Source organism: Erpetoichthys calabaricus, chromosome 6 (genome assembly GCF_900747795.2).
Source record: "Erpetoichthys calabaricus chromosome 6, fErpCal1.3, whole genome shotgun sequence".
Classification (NCBI taxonomy): Eukaryota; Metazoa; Chordata; class Cladistia; order Polypteriformes; family Polypteridae; genus Erpetoichthys; species Erpetoichthys calabaricus.
Genome location: NC_041399.2, coordinates 179,172,070 through 179,197,201, shown reverse-complemented (window position 1 = coordinate 179,197,201; position 25,132 = coordinate 179,172,070). Strand labels below are relative to the sequence as shown.

Genomic DNA, 25,132 nt, shown 5'->3' with positions numbered 1-25,132 from the left:
GGGTGGCTTGCTTGATGAATTCTAAAAATACAGCACAGCCAGCAAGAAGCAGGTTGTGGTAGATATGATTTTTATCATCTTATTCAAATAATTTTTACAAGACATAGACCCATAAAACATATATGGTTGCCATAACTGCATCTTATGTCTATTGATTCTTTCCATAACTAGTTTATTGTGGCACATACATGGTTATATGAAGGATCTTGTGCCTGACCTTAATCTCTGTCTTATTTTGTAGTTTGTCTCTGGATATTACCTTTAAAAAGCTGTATTACTGTCCATATAAGATCTAATTTTCTAATTGCACATGAATATCTTGATATGAGAGTATAACTACAAGATAAATCAATGTGCTAATACTGTATGTATAGTAAATATGGCAAAATATTGGCTTAATCATTCAAAGGATAAATCAATGTCATTCCTGTTATTGATTATAAGAGAGTTTCACTACACTAGCTGAAGTACATACCTCTTAGTTCTTTTTGTTTGTTGTTTATTGTTTATTGATGGATTACATTCTTTACTTTATTTTGGCATTTTCACCTGCTACTTGTAGAAATTTAGTTTTGTAGTAGTGCCACAATTGGCTTTCAGCAGTGTGTAAAAGATCATTCACCATAAAAGAAAGCATGATCAAAGTTAATAAAAGGAGTAGAAAACCCAGTGATATTATAAAATGAATGATCAAGTCCCAGATTTATTTAATTTTTAGAATTTTTAAGTTTGTATCACTGAAGCTGGAAAGAAATGGGTAGCAGACAAATATGTAAGAAGAAGGTTTCAATTAAAAATTGACTGACTTTTCCCTGCAAATTTCTATTGCTTGCCTTTTGTCCTTTCCATACCCAGTTCTTGCCTTACACATGTTGTAGCCACAATAAGTTGAATAGTTAAAAAGATAACCTGCTAAATATGTGTGGTTTCAAATAAGTTTCTAGTAATCCTGACGTGTGGGAGGTCGATGGATGGATGTGACCTCTCAGACATTGTTGTAGTATGTGTGGGCTCTTCAGTTGAAAGTTTAGTTGGAAAGGATGGAGGGCTGTACTTTTTATAGAAGCATTCCCAGGGGTACATTAGACCTAGATCAGGGGTCGCCAAGTCCGGTCTTGGTGGACCACCGTGGCTGCAGGTTTTCATTCTAACCCTTTTTTTAAAGAGTGCCCTGTTTGTGCTGCTAATTAACTTCTTGTGAATTCATTTTAATTGACTTGTTTTTTAAGATTTGTTTCCCTGAATTTCTTCATCATTCCTCTGAATTGCTTCATTTCTTTCCTTAAATGGCACCCAAACAGAAATGAAATGTGAAGTGAGTGAGCCAACAGAAGACTAACTAAGTCATAGCCTCAAACTCCAACCAATGTCAGTCCAACCAGCTGCTTAATTAGGTGCCGATTCTTGTTGTTAATTAAACCCGTTCTTTAATACCATTGGCTTGTTGCTGCTAACGTGGTGCATTAGCAGACATTTTCGAAATTGTTGATTTTCTATTTCTAAGAGCACTGGTCAAATGTTTTGTGGACCTGAGCCGATCGACATTCCTGAGACCTTTTTGTCTCATTTTGTATCTCATTATTGTTTGGCTGCTAATTAAGGAAAATGGAACAATTAAGGGGTCTGATTCTTCAAGAGCAAGCCAATTAAAATTAGTTCAAAAGAAGTTAATTAGCAGCAAAAACAGGTCACTCAGTAAGAAAAGGATTAGAATGAAAACCTGCAGCCATGGTGGTCCCCCAGGACCAGAGTTGGTGACCCCTGACCTAGATTGTCTATGCCATCCATGAATCAGGTCTTGTTACTGTAGTCCTACTTATGGCATCTACATAATGTTACAGGTGACATAGCACATCTTCATTCTAATAGTGATGTCATGGTACCAGTTTTTTAAATGTGATACTATTCCCTTTAAATTATATGATACTCAATACTTTTAGTACCACAGTTACTGTAATAAATCAGAAAGAGTATTATTATTGCAAAGAGGGAAAAAAAGGATATTGAAAAATGAGCTGTTAAGTTTTAACTTGAGAACCACTACATTGATGATGAACACAACAATTTGCACAAAAGTATTAATAATGGAAATCATCATCATCTTAATAATTGTAATGTCCATTTGATTTTTGGTGATGATATCATGGCATATAGGAGTCTGGTGCCATAATGGTCCCAGTCCTAAGGCCTCTTGTGCATGTGTGAGTAAAGCTAAGGACAAAACAAATATTAAATAACAATATGTAAACCAAAATCAGTCTAAATCAACCTTGCCAAAATTTTGAAACCTGTAATTTGAAGGACTAAATTCTTTCCATAGACTATTCTTTGAATTTATTCACAATTTCGGATGCAGTCATTCTTGCGGCACCAGCTTAAATATCATCATGCCACTATTGTCATGTGCCACAATTTAGCAGCTGATGCTCAAAATGTCAGTTTCCATGATAGGCAAAAAGTTGAATCAATAATGATAAAAACAAAATAAGTCTAAAAACAAAACAAAAGTGAAATCAGAGAGAGAGCATGATTTTAAAGCCTTACGGGAAAAGAGGAAGAACTCAAAGAAAAATATATTCTCTTCAAGGGAAAAAATCGCAAAACATATAGAAAATCTTGACTTCCTGTTACTATTTGAAATATCTATGAATGTATTGCCTCATGCATTCTGCAATTGTTAAGTTTGATTGTTGATTTCATTAATTGTAAAAACAATTCGAGACTCGTCTAGATAAAGTATTTAACCTATCCTATTAAGCCTTACATTTTAATGCATTTTAAATGCATAACCATACTTGTCTAGGATAGGCTGTCTGTGTTTTATGTTGTTCAGTCAGTAGAATTTCCACAGCCTTTATGCATGTAATTGCACAATTATTAACAATGGTGAAGAAAGGAAACATTTTTTGTGTCATCTGCTTTCCATGTGGCAGGAGTGAAATCATACCATACCATTTTAAGCCCTATGAATCATATATCAACAGCCTTATTAAGAAATTAAAATGATCTAATCTGTCACCCACCTAATCATCTGTAGTATGCTTTATTACCAGGTAAATGTTTTTGACAAGCTCAGGATGCCTATTGTTAATGTTTCAGTTGGTTTTGAATGTTGCTTTCTTTTTGTGAGGTTGCTTTAATTATTTTCCAGTCAGCTTCTTGGGGCCTTTCATATCTGCTTTGTCATCAGCTTCATTTGCATGTGTTATTTTACTTTTTTGTTGTGTCAGTCGCACAAGTGCTGCAGTAAATATTTATTATCATATGTTATCTTTGCTGCTAATTATCCCAGAAAAAGCTTCTCTTTTCTTCTTCTTTTTTAAGTATTGGTACCACTTTTTTTGATTACAGTATTTGATCAAGCATTGAAGCTTGGATTAATCATCACACCAAGTAATAACATTTATTTACTGTAGCACAATCCTTCATTTTTTATTATGCTGTATGTCCGTCTTTCATTTTTAATTGTAGATTTAAGAATGTTTTTTTAGACTACATCATAGTTCATGTGCCAATCCAGATCATGACCAAATATGAAGTCTCAGAAAGTGAATGACAGTTTCATTAGTTAAGATTTTTCTGCTTATAGGTGGAATGTTAGTGCTCATTAACAGGTGTCACAACTTGTTTTTTTTTGAGTGGAGTGAATAAATAATTACTTCTAGACAATCCATATATTATACACTTAAAAGTTTTATATCTAGTACCTCAGGAGCAAATTAAAAAGCAAACAAGTAGAAGTGTATGCAAGTAGCATGAAAATCACTGTTGATTTTCCTGGAATTAGGGCATTTTGTTTTTCCATGTACATGACATTTGAATTTCCAGGTGCCTTCTGGTTTTTAATGCTGTTGAAACAAGTTATATAAAAATGAGACTTGCAGCACTGTGTGCAGGTTGTTGTCCTGTAGCAAGCCTTAACAAACAATCTGATTGATATTTTTTATTTAAATGCTTATACTGTATAAATAAGCATTTAAGGTACTTTATTTCAATTTATTCAACTTTACTTTTATAATAATTGTCTAATATATTATTAATTTGATTTGTTGTTGATAGTTCTTTAATAATATAATCATTGTCTTGCGGTTTACACCTCAAATATCAATCCCCATATCTGAGTATACGAAATTCTAGGGGAGACCACTCCCTTTTTTTTTTTTCTGACGTCCCTGCCTTTCCAAGGTCTAAAACTTGTCTTGAACTTTTTCAGTGAGGCAAGATGAATTTAGATCCTCCTCTGCTTCACTATCATGTGGGGTTCCACAAGGCTCCATACTTGGTCCTCTGCTATTTTCTTTGTATCTCCTGCCTCTTGGCTCTATTCTTAGAAAGCATAAAATTGCTTTCCATTGTTATGCAGACGATACTCAGGTTTATGTACCCCTCAAACGCAAGGATGCTTACTCCATACAAACTTTGGTTATGTGCCTAGAAGAGGTGAAAGCTTGGATGGCAGTAAACTTCTTAAATTTTAATGAAAATAAGACAGAGGTTATAGTTTTTGGTCCTGGGGGCACCAGTGGGTCTACTTCTGCTCCTGTGGATTTGGGTCCCCTTGCACAATATGGTACACCTGTTATTACAAATTTGGGTTTTAGGATAGATGAGGATTTTAGACTGGACGGTCAGATCAGCACGGTGGTGAAATCTTGTTTTTTTCAGCTAAGACGTTTGGCGAAGATAAAAAACATTCTTTCCAAAGATCAATTTACAACAGTAATCCACGCCTTCATTACAACCCGGTTGGACTATTGTAATTCGTTGTATGTTGGTGTTAGCCAGTCCACACTGTCTCGGCTCCAGCTGGTGCAAAATGCTGCTGCACGCCTTTTAACTGGCACGCGAAAAAATGAGCACATTACACCTGTATTATCCTCACTGCACTGGCTGCCTGTTCAGTTTAGAGTTCATTTTAAGATTCTTTTATTTGTTTTTAAGTCCTTAAATGGGCTTGCTCCACCCTACCTCGCTGAGCTGCTGCATATGCATTCTCCTTCCCGCTCACTCAGATCAGTTGGTCAGCTGCTTCTGGATGTGCCTAGGACTCAGCGAAAGCTCAGGGGGGATAGGGCTTTTTCCGTTGTGGCTCCAAGGCTCTGGAATTCACTGCCGATCCACATTAGACTGGCCTCCTCACTGCCCATTTTTAAGTCTGCTCTTAAGACTTACCTCTTTGGTTTGGCGTTTGATCCTGTGTGAGCAGTTGGTTTTACTCTGTTTTAACTCTGTTTAGTTGTGTTTACTATGTTTTAATTAGTTTCATTTATTGTATTTTATTTTACTTATTTATTATTTTGTTTTTGTTTAAAATTTATTTTAGCCTATGTTCAGCACTTTGGTCAGCGGCTGTTGTATGTAAAGTGCTTTATAAATAAAGTTGACTTGACTTTACTTGACTTGATCAAAAACACAGATAAAAGAAAGGGAGTAACCATATAATATTAGAGGCCATAGCTTTTAAGAATAAATGTAAGCGGCCCCTCCAGCTGTTCTAACATAATAATTTTCATTATTGATTTAAATGGTCAGACTTTGATGGCATTTCTTATACTGTCAGGCAAATACTTGCATTGCTAAAACCTCTGCTTCCAACTGTAATTTTGTTTATCTTTGCTATTTAAGATGGCCTACTACTTCTGATTACATTGTATGTCCTTGAGTAAGATAAACATGGCAGAAACATTTTTGTCACAAAATTTCAAAAATATTATTTTTGTATTTTTTCTAAATTTAACTGGAGTGCACTGTAAAGGCTTAAAGGATAAGTCTGTTATTTTTTCAAGCCTGAGGTTATTAATTTGCCACAAAAAAAAAACTTTGTTCTAACATGTAGCATTTTTTATAAACTTTAAAAATACCTTGCATGTTGCACCTTATGAAAGGGCTAATGGGTACACGGGTTCATACCTGAATGAAAAAGCCATACAACTTGCCAAATATGTCCATTTTGAAGCAGCAAGGGTTTTGATTTAGGACAACATGCCTTATGTGTTTACGAGGTATCCTCCAACATGCAGAGAAAACCTGACAGTTGGTAGCAGAATTGGCACTCCAGCCACCATAACAAATCTCACACTGGTTCTTCTCCATCTGAACTAGTGTGGTGCTGTAGGTGTCACCCATTGCATGGCTGCACTCGAGTCCTAATCTGGATCCTGAGTTGGTTTGTCGTGTGGTGGGTGCAGCAATGCGCTATATCAGCGCGTGCTCCTAACCTCTCTATCTCTTGTGATTAAAAAAGAAAATTATAGGAATTATTTTATCTCAGATTCTTGGTCCTCTTTTTCTTGAGGTTAAAATACATTTTCTGTTCACTTGTCTGCTCACAGCTGCTGTCATAATTGGAGTTATGCCATCCCTGCCACTTTATCATGCTATATTACACTTAATCTTAATTTTGCTTATGCAATTCTGTTTCTTCATTGGTTATGTTCTGCCATGACTTGTAACAACAGACAGATGTATGCATAAATCATATGATTATTTTTTCCTATACAGCGCTATCTTGTCGCACATTACATTCTGTGTAGTTATTTTACATACCCTACAGAGTAAGAATTATGCCAAGAAGCAGCATAGTGAAAAAAGCACTTGTGAGTTTCATTGTACTTTACGCATAATAATAGATCTGAACTGAACTGAAACTGTATTGTATTTTCAATATAAACCTTAGAATTTTAAGAACCTAGACCACCCTTTCTAAGGAGCTGAGAATAAGTAGCCAGCCGAATAAGATGAGCCACTCTTGCTGATGATATGATGATAAAAGAATTGGGGATAGCATGTTTAAATGAATAAACTCACTGACACTCATACCAGTCAATCTGTACATACACAGGGAGAACAAGCACAACTCATGCAGACCATGGCGCTGTGAGGAAGGAATGACAGCTCTATGCTATCACTGTGATGTTGTTAAAACACAAGTACTGAACTTGGTAAACTTCAGCTTAATTAAACATAGGGGAGTTGGTGTTACTAAATTGACTGTAGCCAGTGTGTGTTCACCCTGCCACGTACTGACACTCTGTCCGGAGATCGCTCCTGAGTTGTTCCTTCCCCGCACTCTAACACTGATGGATGGAGAGATCGATGGATGTCTATAACCAGGACTTGAAGTGGGCTTATCAATGCATACAGACACCTCATGATCTAGCATGCTTTGCTTTCCAAAGGAACTCCCAGGACCCTTTAATCAATGCACTATGATCTCCTATGGAGGTGAGGGGGTTGATTAAATGTCAAATTAATGCCACATCTCAAGGACAACGAAGACACCAACAATACAGAGAACCGCCAGTAATTTGGTACCACTTGAAGTAACGCTGGTTCAGTTCTTATTATGGGGCTGCTCAATATTTTCTGTCACTGTAGCACATGCATCCATTATCAATTCATCAGCAACATATGTTTGCAAAATAATGAAAATGGATGGTTGTATGAATTAAGCTTCCGTTGTGATAGAATATTGGAGATCATAACATGTGACTTTTTCAGTTACTTTTGACTAATTGTCTACCAAACAGACTGCCCTTAATATCTGGACATCAACATTAAATAATGAAAATAATGGTGCTTGAGAGTTACTTTCCAGGGTGAATCCACGACCCTTGTACTTGTAGGTCACTGTAGAGGGGAACAAAGTAAAGAGCACAGCCGGTCTCCTTTTAAAATGGCTAAATTACAGAAAAAATGTTCTGCTTTTTTGCTTCTTAAAACAACATGGATGCACTGTTTTGCAATGTGAATGTAATCTCAAGAAGCTGATCGATACTCAATAACATTTTTGTTTTGAAAAATGAATGTATCCCTCTTAGCCCTGTTGTAAGTTGTGAGAACAGACAAGGTATTTTTAAACAATTATTAATATGCTTACAACTTAATCAGACTTGACCCCTTGTAAGACGTTTGAGAATGCTGTTGCCCCGTTAAACCCAACAGACAAACGCTTGACACAGGGTAAAAACCACCAAGAAGATCTTTAATGACTTTCTTTCTTCAAACAGTGCCCAAAAGCACCTCCGCCACCATACACAGTCAAAACACCAATAATCAGCACACAAATCTCTCTTCCGCTCCTCCCACCAAGCTCTGTCCTACTCCCTCCCAACTCCGGCTCCCTTGCTGGGTCTCCACCAGTCCTTTTTATAGTCCTTGACCCAGATGTGCTTCTGTTCCTCCGTCCATGTGACTTGTCAACACTTCCGGGTCAGATGGAGAATTATATTTTTCTTCAGCCCAGAAGTACTTCTGTGTTTCCATCCCCGTGACTTGGGAGTACTTCCAGGCTATAGGGAACATAAATATTCTCAGGTCTCCCTTCAGCATCTCCTGGCGGCACCCACGGTACCCAGCAGGTCCGTGAAGCCAAACCCCAAATCCCATGATGCCCTGTGGGAATCTGGGGTACTGCTATGCTGTAGGCACATCTCCATCTGTCATCCAGGGGGAAGTAGTGTCCCTCAGAAGCTGCTTTCCCCCATCTTTCTCCACTATGGGCATCCCGGCCGGGTTGAGCAGCCGGCCGTCCGCCACACCCTACACAGTATTCCAATCCTCTGTTTATACACAGCTCCCAACATTTTTTCCATTTCTGGAATGCATCCTGGAACTCGTTTTGTGGAGTGTCATGGTGAATTTTCTATTGTTTGAAATTTGTAACCTTTCAGGGTGGATTTCAACTTTGGCGGAAAAAAAAAATAATAAGTTGACTAGAGCTGTACACCCACATTTTATCACCTGATGTGACATGTTTCAGAAAATTTTCATGAGCATTTAAACAATCTAACAATTCACGACTGACTTTGAAATGGTTCACTTTTTTCTTGTCTATCAAGAGATGCAGTACAAATTCTATATCAGCACGATGCATCTGCATTTTCATTTCTGAGTGAAAATTGTGAGACATGAACTTTTACTGATACCTTCTTCTTTAGCAACTTCATGGACAATTAGGCCATAATTTTCATTAGTCAAAGCATGCACTTTCTCAACATGATCACCACCTGTTTTGGGATCATCTTCCTAATTTGAATCAAATTGTCTACCCGATTTGAAATGTCTGTTCTTTTTGTAACATTCTGTGCGGCTTAAACTATCCACTATACAAGCTTGCTGTAACACACCTAAAAAGTCTCAGTAAAAGTTTTTTGCCAGTTTTACACAGAATTTAATAGAAACATATTTCTCTTCAAGATCTTTCATATTTCAACTTGCAAAAAATCGCAAAAGCCACAGGAGATGAGTTCACTCTACTGCATGCACTTAATGACTGCACTTAATTGATGTGGCATGATGAAGCAAGGTCAAGGTCACCCCTACACACCAGCACAATCGCTTGAATGCTATGCTGGCTCATTGGCACCCTATTTAAGAGGGGCAGAACCTATATGCCATGGTTTTGCAAAAATATTGTGGCGTGCAAAAGTATTCAATACCCTTTGAAAGTCGTAATAATTTTATGCATGGAATGGCAAGTCACAGCTCTGATCTTAACCCTGTTGAGAATCTGTGGCACAATTTGAAAACTGCCATCCAGAGGTGCCATACCTCTATAAATTCTGTCAAGAAGAATGGGGAAGAATCACTCCTGAACGATGTACAAAACTGGTGTGTGCAGAACATACTTTTGCAAGCCACTGTATCTCTGACTTGAAAAATACCTATCCTTTAATAACTAAACCTGGTTGAACAAAATAATGGAAACAGCTTATGAAAAGGGAGTTTAACTTTATATTTGAGTTTACAAAGCAGCATCATGAAACCAACACAGCTCCAAAGCAACTAAATATTAAGTGACCAGTTAATGGGAGCATTGGTCACAAAAACTGCAGAAAATATTTTGTGTGTTAATGGGAATAGTCTCAAAAATAATTACAACATATGGTTAAACCTGGGTAGACTGCATTGGCAAGGAAGAACAGTAATCACAACTTGAATCTTACCAACAGGAATAGAAAAACACTTCACAATACTGTAAAGTTACGTGCCAAAAAGAACAGTTTCAAAAAATACCACAGCATTGAATCACTATCTCTGTGACCCAGTCTCAACAAAAATTGTATGTTATAATCTATTACATGTATTTCTATGTTATTGCGGGGATATTATTCAGAAACCACTAACCCTATAAATTTTATAACCTGGTGCACAGAGCACTAAATCTGGGAACCTGAGCAATGGAAGAAAAGTAATACAGTCTAACAGGTCATCTTTCACCCCATTTCCTACATTGGTTTATACATTTTTTGAGGAATCTATCTTAATTAATGCTGAAAGTTTTAGTTTATAGGCAATCGTTTAAACAATAGCAAACTGTAAGAAAGATTATTTCTTTAGTTAAAGTTTTTGCATTTTGTTTTATAAATGGAAACATTCTGAATGATTAGTAATCCCTTACCTACGTAATTAATATTTAAGTAACTTATCTGTTTAAACAGCCTTTGTCTGTAGTGTTTTATATTTGTGCATTTGTTATCTTTCCCACTGCTTTAGGAGGAAAGGATGGATTTTGTATTCTTACTCTTTAAAAATTTTTTTCTTTAATTGTGATTTGTAATTCTAAGTTTTGCTGTGTCTTGGTCCTTTCTTTTTGAGGGATTTTGGGTGCTCTTGTGAATACTGTATATTTCATTACTGAAGTGGTTAATCTCAGTAATGCATGTATTTAGCTTTATCATTTGTTTTTCAGGCACTGTATGAAAATATGTTGGTAGAGCTTCCATTTGCCAGTTTCTTCCTCTCCAAATTGCTAGGAACAAGTGCAGATGTTGACATTCATCACTTGGCTTCTTTAGATCCAGAAATGTATAAAAATCTCCTTTTCCTGAAGAGCTATGAAGAAGATGTAGAGGAACTTGGGCTTAACTTTACTGTGGTTAATAATGACCTTGGGGAGGCACAGGTAGGTACTGCATCTTTCATAGCTTATGTTGCTTCCTAATACTAGGACGTTAATAATTAATTTCAATGTTATTTCCATATTTACAGATAACAAAGATAAAGCACGTTGGTGTCAATGATCTTTGTGAAACTCTTTAGTAAAGGAACAGCTTTTATTGACCATTCTGGCAATATTAGGTGTGAAAAACAACTGAGGTATTAATTATCTAAAACACAACTGATATGACGGTGTTATCAGTGTGCCCATTTTTTTCTTTCTCCTGTCATAACCTATACCTGTTTAGACAGCAGTCTGGCTCTTTGAATCTTTTGTCTTCAGTACTCTTCTTAACTGTTTGTTGCCAGCACTGTTTGCTAAAAGGCTACACTTATTTTTAGTTGCTTTTTAGATATTCTTTAAGGTGACATAATACACGGTTTAACTATTTAATAAGTAGTCATAACAAATTAAAATTGAAAGTGTTTTTTCAAACAGCAGGTCTATTTTAAAGGTGCAGTGATTCATAATTATAAAGGTTTTATACTGTACCAGAAGTGCTTGATGTAAATTAGAGTTCTATACACTATTTAACTGTTAACCACATCAAGGTGTTTTGAGGTATCGCCTTAAGAGTCACTTGCTACCTAAAGACAGAGCAGTTTTTTTTTAATCATCATTCTAATTTTCTTTGTTTCCTTATTCTATAACTCTAAAATGCATAGCCATTGTAAAGGTTCCAAATCAGTGCTATTGACACCCCTACAGTAGATTTTCTACACTAGTACTGAGATGCATGAATGTATACATGTGCAGGCGTTTACACTGGTTCTTTTATTCAGTTTATTTTTGTATAGTGCTCTTCATTGAGTGCAGGTACAAAGTGCTGTGACAAGTCAACAGGTAGATAGAAACAGAAACTTTACATATTAGTAATTACATAATGATTACACATAAAGACACTGATTTATTTAAATAAACAGGAAAAAATTGGTAAGAAACTGGTTAACATAAATGAACCCCAGTAATATAGGTTCATTAATTAATTGTTAAACTATCAATAAGTATGGAAACTATAGACAAAATAACTGTCTGAGTAAAATGGCAGGCCATACATATTGTCAAAATAACTAAACAAAAGCAATGTTTGCAAATGACAAAGAATATGCTGTCAGACCTATGTTGGTAGAATTAATGAAGATTAGTGGTGTTTTAAATGTTTGGGCAAATAGGAAATATTACAAAGTAGACAGCACACTGAATGTATTTAAGAGATGCTTCGATCAATTGGCAGACGATCTAAATACATTTCCTGTAGTGTAAGCGAGTCAAGGCTTGTTTTACAAGAGACTGAGAGATGATTGAAATATTTGCCTTTACAGTAAAGAAAGTGGAGTAGTAAACTGAGGAAAAGGAATTAGAGAAGTCTTCTTGTGCAACTAGACGGACGGCAAGAAAAGCTACTTTAATGACTTCAGAACTTTTAATTTTGTCATTTAAATTAAAACAGACAAAAATATGTCTTATACTTATAAATCTCTTAAGCATGTTAGTCTTTTGTCTTCTTGATAAACAACTTATGAAATTTGATACATTTGCGGCTTTTTTTTTTAAAGATTTTTATTGTGTTTATTATTTGTTGATGTGTGTCATATAGCACAAGTACAAGTTTTGGTAAGAAACAAGTACTACATTATTAAAACTGTAGTATGTATTTATAATTACAACTCAATAATTATGAATGTCTAACTGATACACTGAAAAAAACACAACTGTATATACAGAGTAAATATATATTTCAACAGTAAAAATAAAAAAGCTATAGTGCAATTAATGATTAAAAATGATTAAATCCTGTAAGTGCTAGTATATTTACATTTAAGCAGTGTTTACATGCCAATACCAGTTAGGTGATTATATGAGTGTGTGTGTATATCTATATATATAAAAATGGAATGGGTGGGTCGTCGGGTGGGCCTTTTTTTCATTCCGTTGAAAGACACGCCCTACTCACTGGACAGTTAAAAACACCAATCAAACTAACGATGACATCAAGTATTACCCAATCAAAAGTAGGAAAGGAGGCATCTTCATAAAATGCGTGTGGGATGATTTGCATGAGACGCTGCTTTAAAAAAAAAATGATAAAAAAAAATACGGGATAAATCCCGTCCAGTATTGATTCAAAACGGGACGCGCAATTTCATTCTCAAACGCGGCACGATTCCGTATTTTAAAGGACGGGTGGCAACCCTACAGTGGCAGGTAACCACCCATACAATCACATTGTGATTCAGACTAGGAATGCAATGAATGTAATTACCCCGATCTACATACAAGGCGAAAGTGTTGCAACATTCAAAGATGATGGTTTGGGATAAGTACACCATACAACATAAAAGAGCTTATGAAGCCTTGAACCGAAAAAAGCAACATCTCAGAGATCGTAAAAAAAAAAATAGGAGCTAATGTCGTTTTACTCGCTGTAGATTTTAGTCAAACATTACCAGTTATTTCACGAGGGAGACCAGCACATCAACTCAACGCGTGTTTAAAATCCATGCTTCTCCCACACTCGGTTATATGTCGCGTGTTCTCGGGTAGGTGCACCAAAAAATGTATACATTTAAGCATGTAATGGGCAAACAAAAAATGAGGTATACCCGAAGGCACAGCAGTAGTACTTAATGTAACTTTACTTCTTAAATGTTAATGTTTTACTGTTTAATAATTTATACGCTTCTTATATGTTGTTCAAATTCTTTTATCAAAATACCACTGACAGCGCAATGCACGATAACATGGAGTGAATACACCATACGCATCAGCCCACGGCTGCCCTGCTGTGCGCAGATAGGACTTGATTGTACAATAAAATAAAATAAAGATAAAAGACTAAAACAATCATCACCAATAAAGCGGATAGTAGACGTGACGTACTATATGTGTACCACATTTCAAGTGTATAGGTGCAACGGTTTGCGAGCTACAGGTCATTTAAAATCCTGGACAGACACACAAATTGCCACGGTAGCAAATTACAGAAGAAGATTTTACTGTTTAATAATTTATATTTATATGAAATGTGCTTCTTATATATTACTTCATATTCTCATATGATAATGATGTTAATGTTTATATTGATTTCTGTGTTATTAAAACTGCATGTATGTGTGTATATATATATATATATATATATATATATATATATATATATATATATACTAGCAAAATACCCGCGCTTCGCAGCGGAGAAGTAGTGTGTTAAAGAGGTTATGAAAAAAAAAGGAAACATTTTAAAAATAACGTAACATGATTGTCAATGAAAGCCCGTTTCACTCAGTAAGTCTTATGTGTGTGTTTATGTATGTGTGTGTATATGTAGATATGTATATATATGTATATGTATATAAATGTTTATGTGTGTGTGTATATTATATATATAATATATATATATATATATATATATCTATATATATATATATATATATAAAAGACAGCAACAGTTATAACAATGACAACACAATTACATTGACAATCATGTTACGTTATTTTTAAAATGTTTCCTTTTTTTTTTCATAACCTCTTTAACACACTACTTCTCCGCTGCGAAGCGCGGGTATTTTGCTATATATATATATACAGGTACTTGTCGACTTACGACCGCGATTGGTTCCGACTGACTGGTTGTAAGTTGATCTGGACGTAAGTCGGCCTATGTTAATTTAAGGTAAGAATATTAGACTGGGTAATAATATTGTAATCATCTTAAAGTAATATTTTATCAACATTTTCTTACTTTCTAAGACAAACACAGCATACTACAGTACAATTTGTTTAATATGTGGAAAACGTACAAAACAAGAAATACTGTACTGTACATTTAATTCCTGGCACCACTGGTGCTTGGCTGCGGGTTGTCGATATCGCCTTCATCAGATCAGGCGAGGCTGCGGACGGGGTGATGGGAGGAGTTGCTCTTTTCATAAACATAGTGAGCTTCGTCTGAATTGTTTGTTTTTTTTTCTCTTCATAAATTTCGCAATAAGGACGAAATGTGTTGCGTGCCATCCGTTCAATCCTCGCAAATCGTTCAATATTTGGGTCCATTTTTTCAAAATGAGCGAGGAGTTTATTCAGTAGAGATAAATCTTCTGACAATCCCTTTGTGGTGAACATTGTTTGTGGCACCTCCTCCTCTTCGTCTTACTCCAATTCTCTTGTTTCTTCTTCCGCCACTCTTTCTTCTTCCAATTCTATCAGCTCTTCATTCATAAGTTCACCTGATTCCCGGTCTAGCAACTCCTCGACATCTTCCATTTCACATTCCAATGAAAGGTCTTTTGACAGTTTCACTATTTCTTCACGAATCTCATCAAGTTCTTGTTCACTGTTAAATCCAGCAAAAGTATTTACATAACGCTTAACACACTTCTTCCATACGCCATTCATACACTGTGAGTCGACATTTCTTGCGGGGAGGGCTTCTGTTTTCTCTGATCTGAGTTCACCTCTGTTATAGCGCGTCTTTATTTGAAAAGAGCAGTGTCATATCGGGGGCGAGTGTGAACGCTAACTTTGACAAGCACTATAAATTTACAGCGGTTGTTACAGACGTAAATCAAATGTATGTTTTTATTGTATAATATTAACAATAACAGCAGCTCTCTACTCAAAGCGGTAAACTCGAGAAGCTGCTAGCATCGAACCCAGAAGCTCTTGATTGGGAGTCAGCAGTTGTGTGTGGGAACTGTTAACATTTGAATGTGATGATTGTATATAAAACTTGTGCACGAACGAGACTGGGATAACTGTGGATGTGGATGTGAGTGGTGTGTGTGACTGAGAATGACTGGTGTGAAGCCTGAAGTCCAAATATCAAATAAATACTTTCACAAGTACAAGTATAACAGAACAAGTGCGCTTTTATTCAAGAAGAAAAAAGAAAGCAGGTTGCGGTAAGCAGTTGATGCGACTGCTTGCGTAGTGCAATCCTAAGAACTGCCCAATCAAGAGCTTCTGGGTTTGATGCTGGCAGCTTCTCAAGTTTGCCGTTTTGAGTAGAAAGCTGCTATTAGTGTTAATATTATAGGGTTATATGTTAGGGTTATATTATTATCGAAAATTGCCAAAACAACAAGACACAAACACACGTGGGGCAACACTGCTGCGTATATTTTTACTGCTGCGTAGCGAGACTTGAGAGTGCGGGAAACTGGCGCTGCCAACAGCTGGCAGGGGAAACAGTCAAACGCGTCGTAAAGTCGAACAGTCGTAACTTGCATAGGTCGTATGTCGACGAGTACCTGTATATATATGAGCTGTATATACCCGGCGTTGCCCGGGGCAGAAGTAACCTAATCGGTCAAACACTTACATATATACCAAAGTAAACCTAATCGGTCAAACAGTTACATATATAAAAAAACCGAACCTAATCGGACAAACAGCTAATCTATATACATAAGCAAACCTAATTGGTCAAACAGTTACATAAATACAAAAGCAAACCTAATCGATCAAACAGCTTCATATATACAGAAGCGAACCTAATTGGTCAAACAGTTATGCATGTGCAGAATGATTTTACAAACATTATGCGTGTTAACAATCATTAAAAAGAAAAGATTGAGGAACTGTTCTTCTATATGTGATGAAGCCACTAATCAGACAGATTTTTTTCAGGACCCAGCTGTTTCATAACTAAACTACTGCCACCCCAAAGTAATGCCTAATAGTGGTTTTTGGGGTAGCTGTGGAATAAAAAGGGTGTTTTTTAGTCAGTAAGAATCTGACAGTACCCTTCAGTACGGGCTGAAGGGTGCCTATGTAAGGTTTTACATCCTTCCCGTATGGAAAAAAAAACATACTAAACTTTTTTTTCATCATTACACATAATCTCAGTCAAATGGAAGTACGCATTCTCAATTTATTTTTATCTAATTTTTACTTTTTCACAAAGCCATCCCATGCCAATTTGTATGAATAAACTTTTGCTAGAGAGTTAGCAAAAGTTTATTCATGCACATATTTTAATACGGATAATCTATCTCTAATCAAGGTTCTCATTTTCATTCTAATTTAAAATAATAATAGATACTCATTTTTTTCTTCTGTTTTAGAAAAACCAATCTATGCCACCTACGTCTTCGTCAAGTCAGCTTCATCCAGCTTCATCACATATAGAAGAAGAGTTCCTCAATCTTTTCTTTTTAATGATTGTTAACACGCATAATCTTTGTAAAATTATTCTGCACATGCATAACTGTTTGACCAATTAGGTTCGCTTCTGTATATATGAAGCTGTTTCATCGATTAGGTTTGCTTTTGTATTTATGTAACTGTTTGACCAATTAGGTTTGCTTATGTATATAGATTAGCTGTTTGTCCGATTAGGTTCACTTCTGTATATATGAAGCTGTTTGTCCGATTAGGTTCGGTTTTTTTATATATGTAACTGTTTGACCGATTAGGTTTACTTTGGTATATATGTAAGTGTTTGACCGATTAGGTTACTTCTGCCCCGGGCAACGCCGGGTATATACAGCTCGTATATATATATAATATATATATATATATATATATATATATATATATATATATATATAATGTAAACTAGAGAAATGTTGAAAACTACTTTTTTATTCAGCCTTATTTCAGATAGGTACATTACAGAAAAAAATGAAACAATACTGCAGTTTGTAAATATGAGAAGCGTTTATTTTCTTTTATGCCATATTTATTATGAATAAATATTTTTGTTCATATTAGTATATATTTTAAGGAAATTTTGTTTATTGTAGTATTTTTGGTCACTGTACAATAAGCCTACAGGATTTCATTTTGTTAATAAAAAATGAACACTTAACACCTGTGTCTATAGTTTACTGTAGACTTTAGACTAAATTGACTTTTAATGTAACAACAACATTTATTTATATAGCACATTTTCATACAAATGATGTAGCTCAAACTGCTTTACAAGATGTAGAAAGAAAAAAAAATATAAGACATCAGGCTTCTATATGTCTGGTTATGCAGGAGCATAGGGTAAGAAGTTTTTTAAAGGGATAAAGAAAGAAAAAATTGGAATCAGCGATCAGGTAACATGAAATAAGTGATGGGTATCAGCCTTAAAAAACTTGATCGGAGCCTCTCTATTTTTCATTTAATTTTAATAAGCTGTACTAAGTTTAAAGACCACGGTACAGTAGTAAAACAGTCCATACAAAAGTTACAGTTATTACAGAATTAGGAAAGAAACATCAAAATGCATTCAATAACAATCAAAACACTTAAAGCCTCACCCCTTACCTGGGTCAGGGCCGTACAGTGCCTATAAAAGGTATTCACATGCCTTTGACCTTTTCATGTTTTATTGTTTCAGACATTACAACATCAATTAGGCTTGTTTGACATTGATCATCAGAAAAAGACACTTAAATGTCAGAATGAATACAAGCCTCTACAAATTATCTAAATTTATTGCAGTTAATAAACACTAAATAATTGATTTTCTAAGTATTCACCCCCTTCAACTCAGTATTGTGAAGGCACCTTTGACTGCAATTACAGTCTGTGTGGATTGGCACATCTGGACAGTGCCATTTTTCCCCATTTTTCTGTGAAAAGCTGCTCAAGCTGTATCAAGGTGATTGAGGACTGTGAGTGAACAGCTATTTTTAAGTACACTCACAAATTCTCAATTGGGCTGAGGTCTGTGTAGGTTTGGCTTTATGTTTGGGGTTGTTATTTTGATGAAAAATAAATCTTCACCCAAGTCGCAGTTCTTTTGTAGAATATCCCTGTATTTATTTACATTCATTTTACCCTCTTCCCTCACAAGCCTACCAAGGACTGAGCAGAGAAGTATCTCACGGCATAGTACTTCCACCACCATGCTTCATAGTGGAAATTATGTTTTTTTTTGGTTGGAGATCAAATTGTTTTTCAAATGCAAGAAAGATCCATATTTAAAAGAGAAACATAGTATTAAAATAATAACTTTGTACCCAGCACTCACCCCCAACCCTGCCACATTAAAAACTAAGAAAACAAAGAAACTTGTGTGGACCAGCATGTGAAGGAACAGCACAGCATCAGCCCTGTTAAGGAGAAGAAACTCTAAAGATTAGGGCTGTAGCCAGGACCATGGGGCATCCATACCCAGAGTAATAATAATAATAATTCTTTGCATTTATATTGAGCTTTTCTCACTACTCAAAGCGCTTAGCAATTGCAGGTTAAGGGCCTTGCTCAAGGGCCCAACAGAGCAGAGTCCCTTTTGGCATTTTACAGGATTCGAACCGGCAACTTTCCGATTGCCAGTGCAGATCCCTAGCCTCAGAGCCACCACTCCGCCACAAGTAGCTCTATCATATCAGATCATTTATCAGTGTAAGAGCCAGATGCTCCATTGATTCTCACCACTGAGAGTTCCAAATGAATCAGATTTAAAAATGGAAATTTCCAAATGGTAAGAGAAAAGGAATTGGGATTTCCAGCAAGAGGCAAGGGCAATGTTTAAACCCAGTTGTCTCTCAAGTAAATAGTTCTGAGTACCAAATAAACAAAGTGAAGAATGTTGTAAGGAATATTAATAGATTAGAATAGATGTAAGATGATCAGACACACCAGACCCCAAACCGAAGACAGAAGAGCTTGTCCAAAAGATATGCATCAACATGCCTAGTGTATTCAAGGATCAGTGGTGTCAGATAGGGTCAGAGGTCAATCCCCAGGTATATTTCTTAAATATGTTAATATTTAACTTACCAGTCTGCTGGGTAGCTTACAGTGCTTACTGTCCTAAAATAATGACAGCATTTTACGAAACAGAAGTGTAATGATTATCCTTATCCATTATTCCACTTTGTAGTATCTTTGCTAATTTATGCAAAGAAAACGGTGTAACCACCAAGTAATGCATGGTGTCAGTTGTTAGGCAAGATAGCTGCTGTAGAGAATTTTTTTAGCTTGCCAGGAGTAAAGTGTAATAAGGAGCGCTATATAGCGCCCGACCTGGCACAGAACGACACTGAGGCACGTATAAACTCAATGGACTTTATTTTCTTCTTCACCCGTGGGCGCACGTCTTCCCCATGACCCACAGGTAATACACAGTCCCAAAACACAAGTCCAACACAAAGCAACACACTCTTTCTCTCCCACCACTCCTCTACAAGCTTAGTCCTCCTTCCTCCCAACTCTGGCTCTCTGAGTGGTGGTGGCTGGCCCTTTTTATATCCCACCCGGAAGCGTTCCAGGTGCTTGGCCACCTGGTCCTAATTGCTCTTCCGGGTGGGGCTGAAGATATGACCAGCCAGGCTGCTGACTCCATGCTGCTCCCCCTGGTGGCCATCCGAGCCCCCAACCAGGCTGTGGAGGACTCCATCTCCCATGGAGCCCTGCGCCAGGTTGGGGAATCATCGTCCACCAGGGAGGCTGCCACCAAGCGTCCCGGGGGAGGTATTGAGCTGCCCATGGTGGCTCCCCCGGAACAGATGCAGCAGGGGCGTCCCTGCCGGGCATGGGACCCGGCTGTCCTTCACAAAAGGTTTAGGCAAAGCAGGGTTTTCCAACCATTTTTCTGTGGTGGCATACTTTTTGTAACTCAAAAAATCCCAAGGCATACCACAATTCTACCAATGACAAAAGCATTAAATTTGTACACTTTGTTAAACTGTCCAAATGAACAGGACTGTCAGAGACACCTGCATAAAAAAGGAGCTTAGAGGTTGGAGTTGTAACACAGCACTTATTGAGCAGTTTGAACATATTTTCCCAGCTGCTTCATCCCTTTGCCCACTAATACAGGTGGTTCTATATGGCACACCTGGGTACCACTCATTGTGCACCAGTTGAAAAACACTTGTTTAGAGTATAATTATCTAGTCGTTGATGGTGATGAACAGTTAAGTATGGTAGTTTCTCTGTTTTAAGACAAGTTTTAATGTATGCCCATTTAAGAGATGCTTATTTCAATTAAGTCAGTCTTTAGCAGTGCACTCAAAGTCTACAGTTGTTTTGATCGTTTAATTTTACTTTGACACACCTGTGTCATACCAATGTGAGAATTAATACATTGGCCTCATTTTCTTATTGCCATCTTTTCAACTTGCCTTTTAGGAAGGCATTCAAAGTCAGGTTGTACTTGCTTAAGTAGTATTTTGTTAAAAGGTCAGGCTTCAAGTCATTGTTTAAGTTTAAACTATGCTATTACATTTTTAAAAATTCCTTTGTATTGATTCTACATCAATTTTGTAAGTTGGTGTATATCTACTTCATGATTTTGTGTTTATTTTATGATTGCATGTTTTAATGTTAGATGCAATTAATTGTGATTAATTCTATACAATTATGCAATTAATTAGTTAATATTTTAATCAATTCCCAGACCTACTAAAAATGTCACTTAAGTTTATGTCAGTGCCTTGTTTAAGAAATCCTTGTTGTGTCTTTGGACTTCATTAATATTTCTTTTGTAAGATTAGAATGCAAGTTCTTTAATAATAAGAAATCTGTATATTCAAAGAATTTCATTGCTACAATATGGTGGTTTTAATTTTTACTTGACAGATTTGTTGGGATAAACAAGATAATCATGAGTATGTGTTTTATTACTATTTTAGTGGGTTGACTTTAATTAGATTATGGAAAAATGTATCTTACTTTTACATTATGAGTGTGGGATTTTTGTATATTGGCTAGCCGCTGTAACACTGCATTTTTATCCTTTAAATGCATTAAAATTATGCCTGTTTGTCTACCTTTCTATAATTATAATAATACAATTTATTATCTTTCTGTCTATCTGTCCATAATTCCAGGACATGTTTATTCATTGACCTTATACCGGAGATTGGGGTACAGAATATACAAGCGTCATTGCCACTGTTTCCTGTATTTTTTCAGTGCATAATTATGTACAAGTGCAGTTGTTTTTACTTGATTGTACAGGGGAAACCATTTTATCTTTGATTTCTCATTAATTTCTGTGTAATTTCCGACACTCTTGTAGTGTAAAATGATGAGTTTTTTTGTTTGTTTTTTTTAATTAGATAAAATGACATTGAAACTGTTCTCTTTAATTTTAGGTTGTGGAGCTAAAACCAGGTGGAAAGGATATTCCAGTAACTACTGCAAATAGAATAGCATATATTCACCTTGTGGCAGACTACAGACTAAATAAACAGATAAGACCCCACTGCCTTGCATTTCGACAGGGTCTTGCAAATGTGGTAAACCTTGAGTGGCTCCGGATGTTTGATCAGCAGGAGTTGCAGGTACAGTACTTTCCTCTCAGGCATTTAATTCTAAATGTGGTTTTGAGATTATATTGCTGTTTTAAAATATTTTATGGTGTTTGACACTAGGTGAAATGTTGTCACTTAATTTACAGTTAGTACGTTAAATATGTCTTATTTTAAAATGAACATATAAATTGTATATTTTGTTACGCCTTTTGCTTTGATTTTATTGTTTTCACTTTTGGCTGAGGTTAGTAAGTGCATCCTCTAGTGCACTAGTGAGTACAACAAAATTAAGTTTTTTGATGAACTATCTTGATTTTTCAACAAGCATTGTAATGGGCAACCTGTACATCAAAATATTTTGCTTAAGTTTTGACCTTTCCCCTACTGTCACACTGGAGTTGTTTTCTGAATTTCTTTTTCACATTGAATTCCTTTGCACTTCAGCAAAGATAACATAATAACCAAGATTGCGTTTTAACTTGTTAGTCTCTGTATGTTAATGTTTATATTTTCCATCCAGTTTAAAATGTTGTATGTTTTATTTTAAAATACTCTAAGTGTCACAGAAACTGTGAAGTTTTCCCTAGTATAGTATGTTATATTATTAGTTCCTGGCTGATTAGTTCTGGTTGTATTGTTATTTATTTTCTATGTATGTTGTTAATAGATTACATGCTAATTAAAACAATTTTATTAACAGTAAATGACACTTTTATTATTATGAATATAATGTATAGTATTGATATTATATATAAAGTGCTGAGAGCTACAGTTCACACTGCAGATTTGCTTTCAGCAGGACCGCTGATGAGCAATATAAAAGGCAAACATATTTAAGCACTTGTGTTATATGCTCCTACTTGATCTATTCATAATAGTACATTTAATAACAATGATATTTTTACATTTTTTTCTTTTAAAGCATGCTTCTCACGTTCAAAAAAAAATTTGGTAATAATGGAAACAGTACAAGAGATCTGAAAAACTAATATCAGAAGTACTGTCAATAGCTCCGGATGAACACAAGAAAATAATACATACCAACATGTGCATTTTCACCCAGTATCTAAACCCACTTATTCAAACATAGTGTTGAGGGAGCCAGAATCTGTGGTGCAAGACTGGACCCAAGTGTGATCAAGAAATCAGTCTACTGCATGGCACATTCTCTCACATGGGACCGATTTACGCTTGTCAATCAACTTGTCCTTTATGTTTTTGGGTTGTGGGAGGAAATAAGAGTATTCAAATAAATCCCATGCAGGTGTCTGAAAGAGAACCTTGTATCTGGATCTCTTATCTAAGTGCTGATTAATTCAATTGATACTTCTATGGGCTGCTGTCTTCCTGTTTCTTTCAGTTACTCTCATTGCTTTGGGGACTGTGTCTTATTAAAGTCACCCTATATTTCAAAACAGTTTGTGTTGCCATTTACTTTTAAATATGAATGAATTACAGGAGAAGAACAAATATAGCATGGCACGAGGGTTCTTCTTAGGAAAAAGTAATGAATAAACAATAATCAAATGACTTCTTATATCCATTGCCTAAAACGTGTGAATTTTATAGCTGTCATTCCCAGTCAGGGAGTTATTCAGTAGAGTAATACAATTTTCATTAAACTGTAATAGGTCTATCAATTTATTGGATTTTCACACTGTGTATAGGTTCACTTATAGCAAAACTGTAAATAATTTTAAATATATTTTAAATCATGCAAGTGTCTAACATAACTACATTTTGCAATAGCCAATCAGTTAAATAGGTAAAGGTTTTTTGTTTTTGTTTCTCTCTCGCTGGAAGATTACAGGGCTTGCTGGCATGATCAGGTTACAAGTTACTTATCACAGTAATCAGTTGTTTCCTATATGTGTATAACTTTTCTGAATCTGCTTAGTCCACTGAAACACTAGTTTCAGAACCCTCTTAAGCACACAGCTAGAGTTATTGATACAACACCAGCTACAAGTAGTCAATTAAGGTAATGCACCCTTTTAGGGACCTGTACCTGGAGCAAAGGGCCAGTACCCTCAGAAAAAACGTGCAAATTTCGCACAGCCATTGGTCATGTAAGTACTCAAACCAGGCTTTCTTGATCAATAAGATAACTGTGCAGATCACTGTGCCACCCTGCCAAATGCCCTATTTTGTAGCATATCTTAAATTATTCTGTATTATTAAATTATTATGTTAACTTTGCTTAATACATTTTATCAAAATGAAAAAGCTAAATGTATCGCTTCATTCACTAAATGAGCTCATTGCATAGAAAGAAATACACAGTCTGTGATGAGTAGTTTGTTAACTCAGTCAACATTATTTGGTACTGATTAGGATCTTTACACTTCAGAATAAATTGCATTACAGTTTATAAAATAACAGTGTATTACATTTAAATTGTTAAAAAAGTGCAAGTAGTACAATCATGAAGAAAATATATCTAGGATAATACAAAGACATAGTTTGGACATTTTTATATCATAATATAAAATTGATAGGTTATAAGGGAATACCAGAGTGTGTGCAACAATGACCTCCAGATGTTTTTACATTATTTATTTTAAAATGTGATGCATTTCTTCTAGGTATTGATTTCAGGTGCTCATGTGCCCATTTGCCTTGAAGATCTCAAAAGATTTACAAATTATTCAGGTATTTATCATTCTTATTTGTTGTATAACAAAAATAGTATTATTCAGCTTAATTCATTTAAAGTGCCAGTCTTAAGAGCCACACTCAGAAAGTTAAAAAAGAGAAATTTCGAACATAAGCATGTGAGATATCATTTTAGACTATTTCCAGGTCAGTGATTACAAATATGTATTATTTTTGATCATTTACTGGAGATTTAGCCATCTGTCGTCCTCTATCAAAGGGTGAAAAATGACAGATTTCTATTACAATCGAGAATATTTAGACTTTAAAAATTTTAATTGAAGCACAAATTTTAACATTTCAAATATATAATACAACTATTCTTGTTTATTATGTACTG

General features: G+C 35.6%; 1 protein-coding gene across 1 annotated transcript in view; it reads left to right on the top strand.

Annotated features, from left to right (window-relative positions):
• The window catches only part of ube3c (ubiquitin protein ligase E3C), a 242,176-nt gene that overhangs the window by 200,847 nt on the left and 16,197 nt on the right, over window positions 1–25,132 (top strand). The window contains exons 20-22 of the mRNA XM_051929116.1: window positions 10,694–10,906; window positions 21,979–22,167; window positions 24,723–24,789. Coding sequence (XP_051785076.1) covers window positions 10,694–10,906; window positions 21,979–22,167; window positions 24,723–24,789 — 469 coding nt within the window. The remainder of the gene's footprint in view (window positions 1–10,693; window positions 10,907–21,978; window positions 22,168–24,722; window positions 24,790–25,132) is intronic.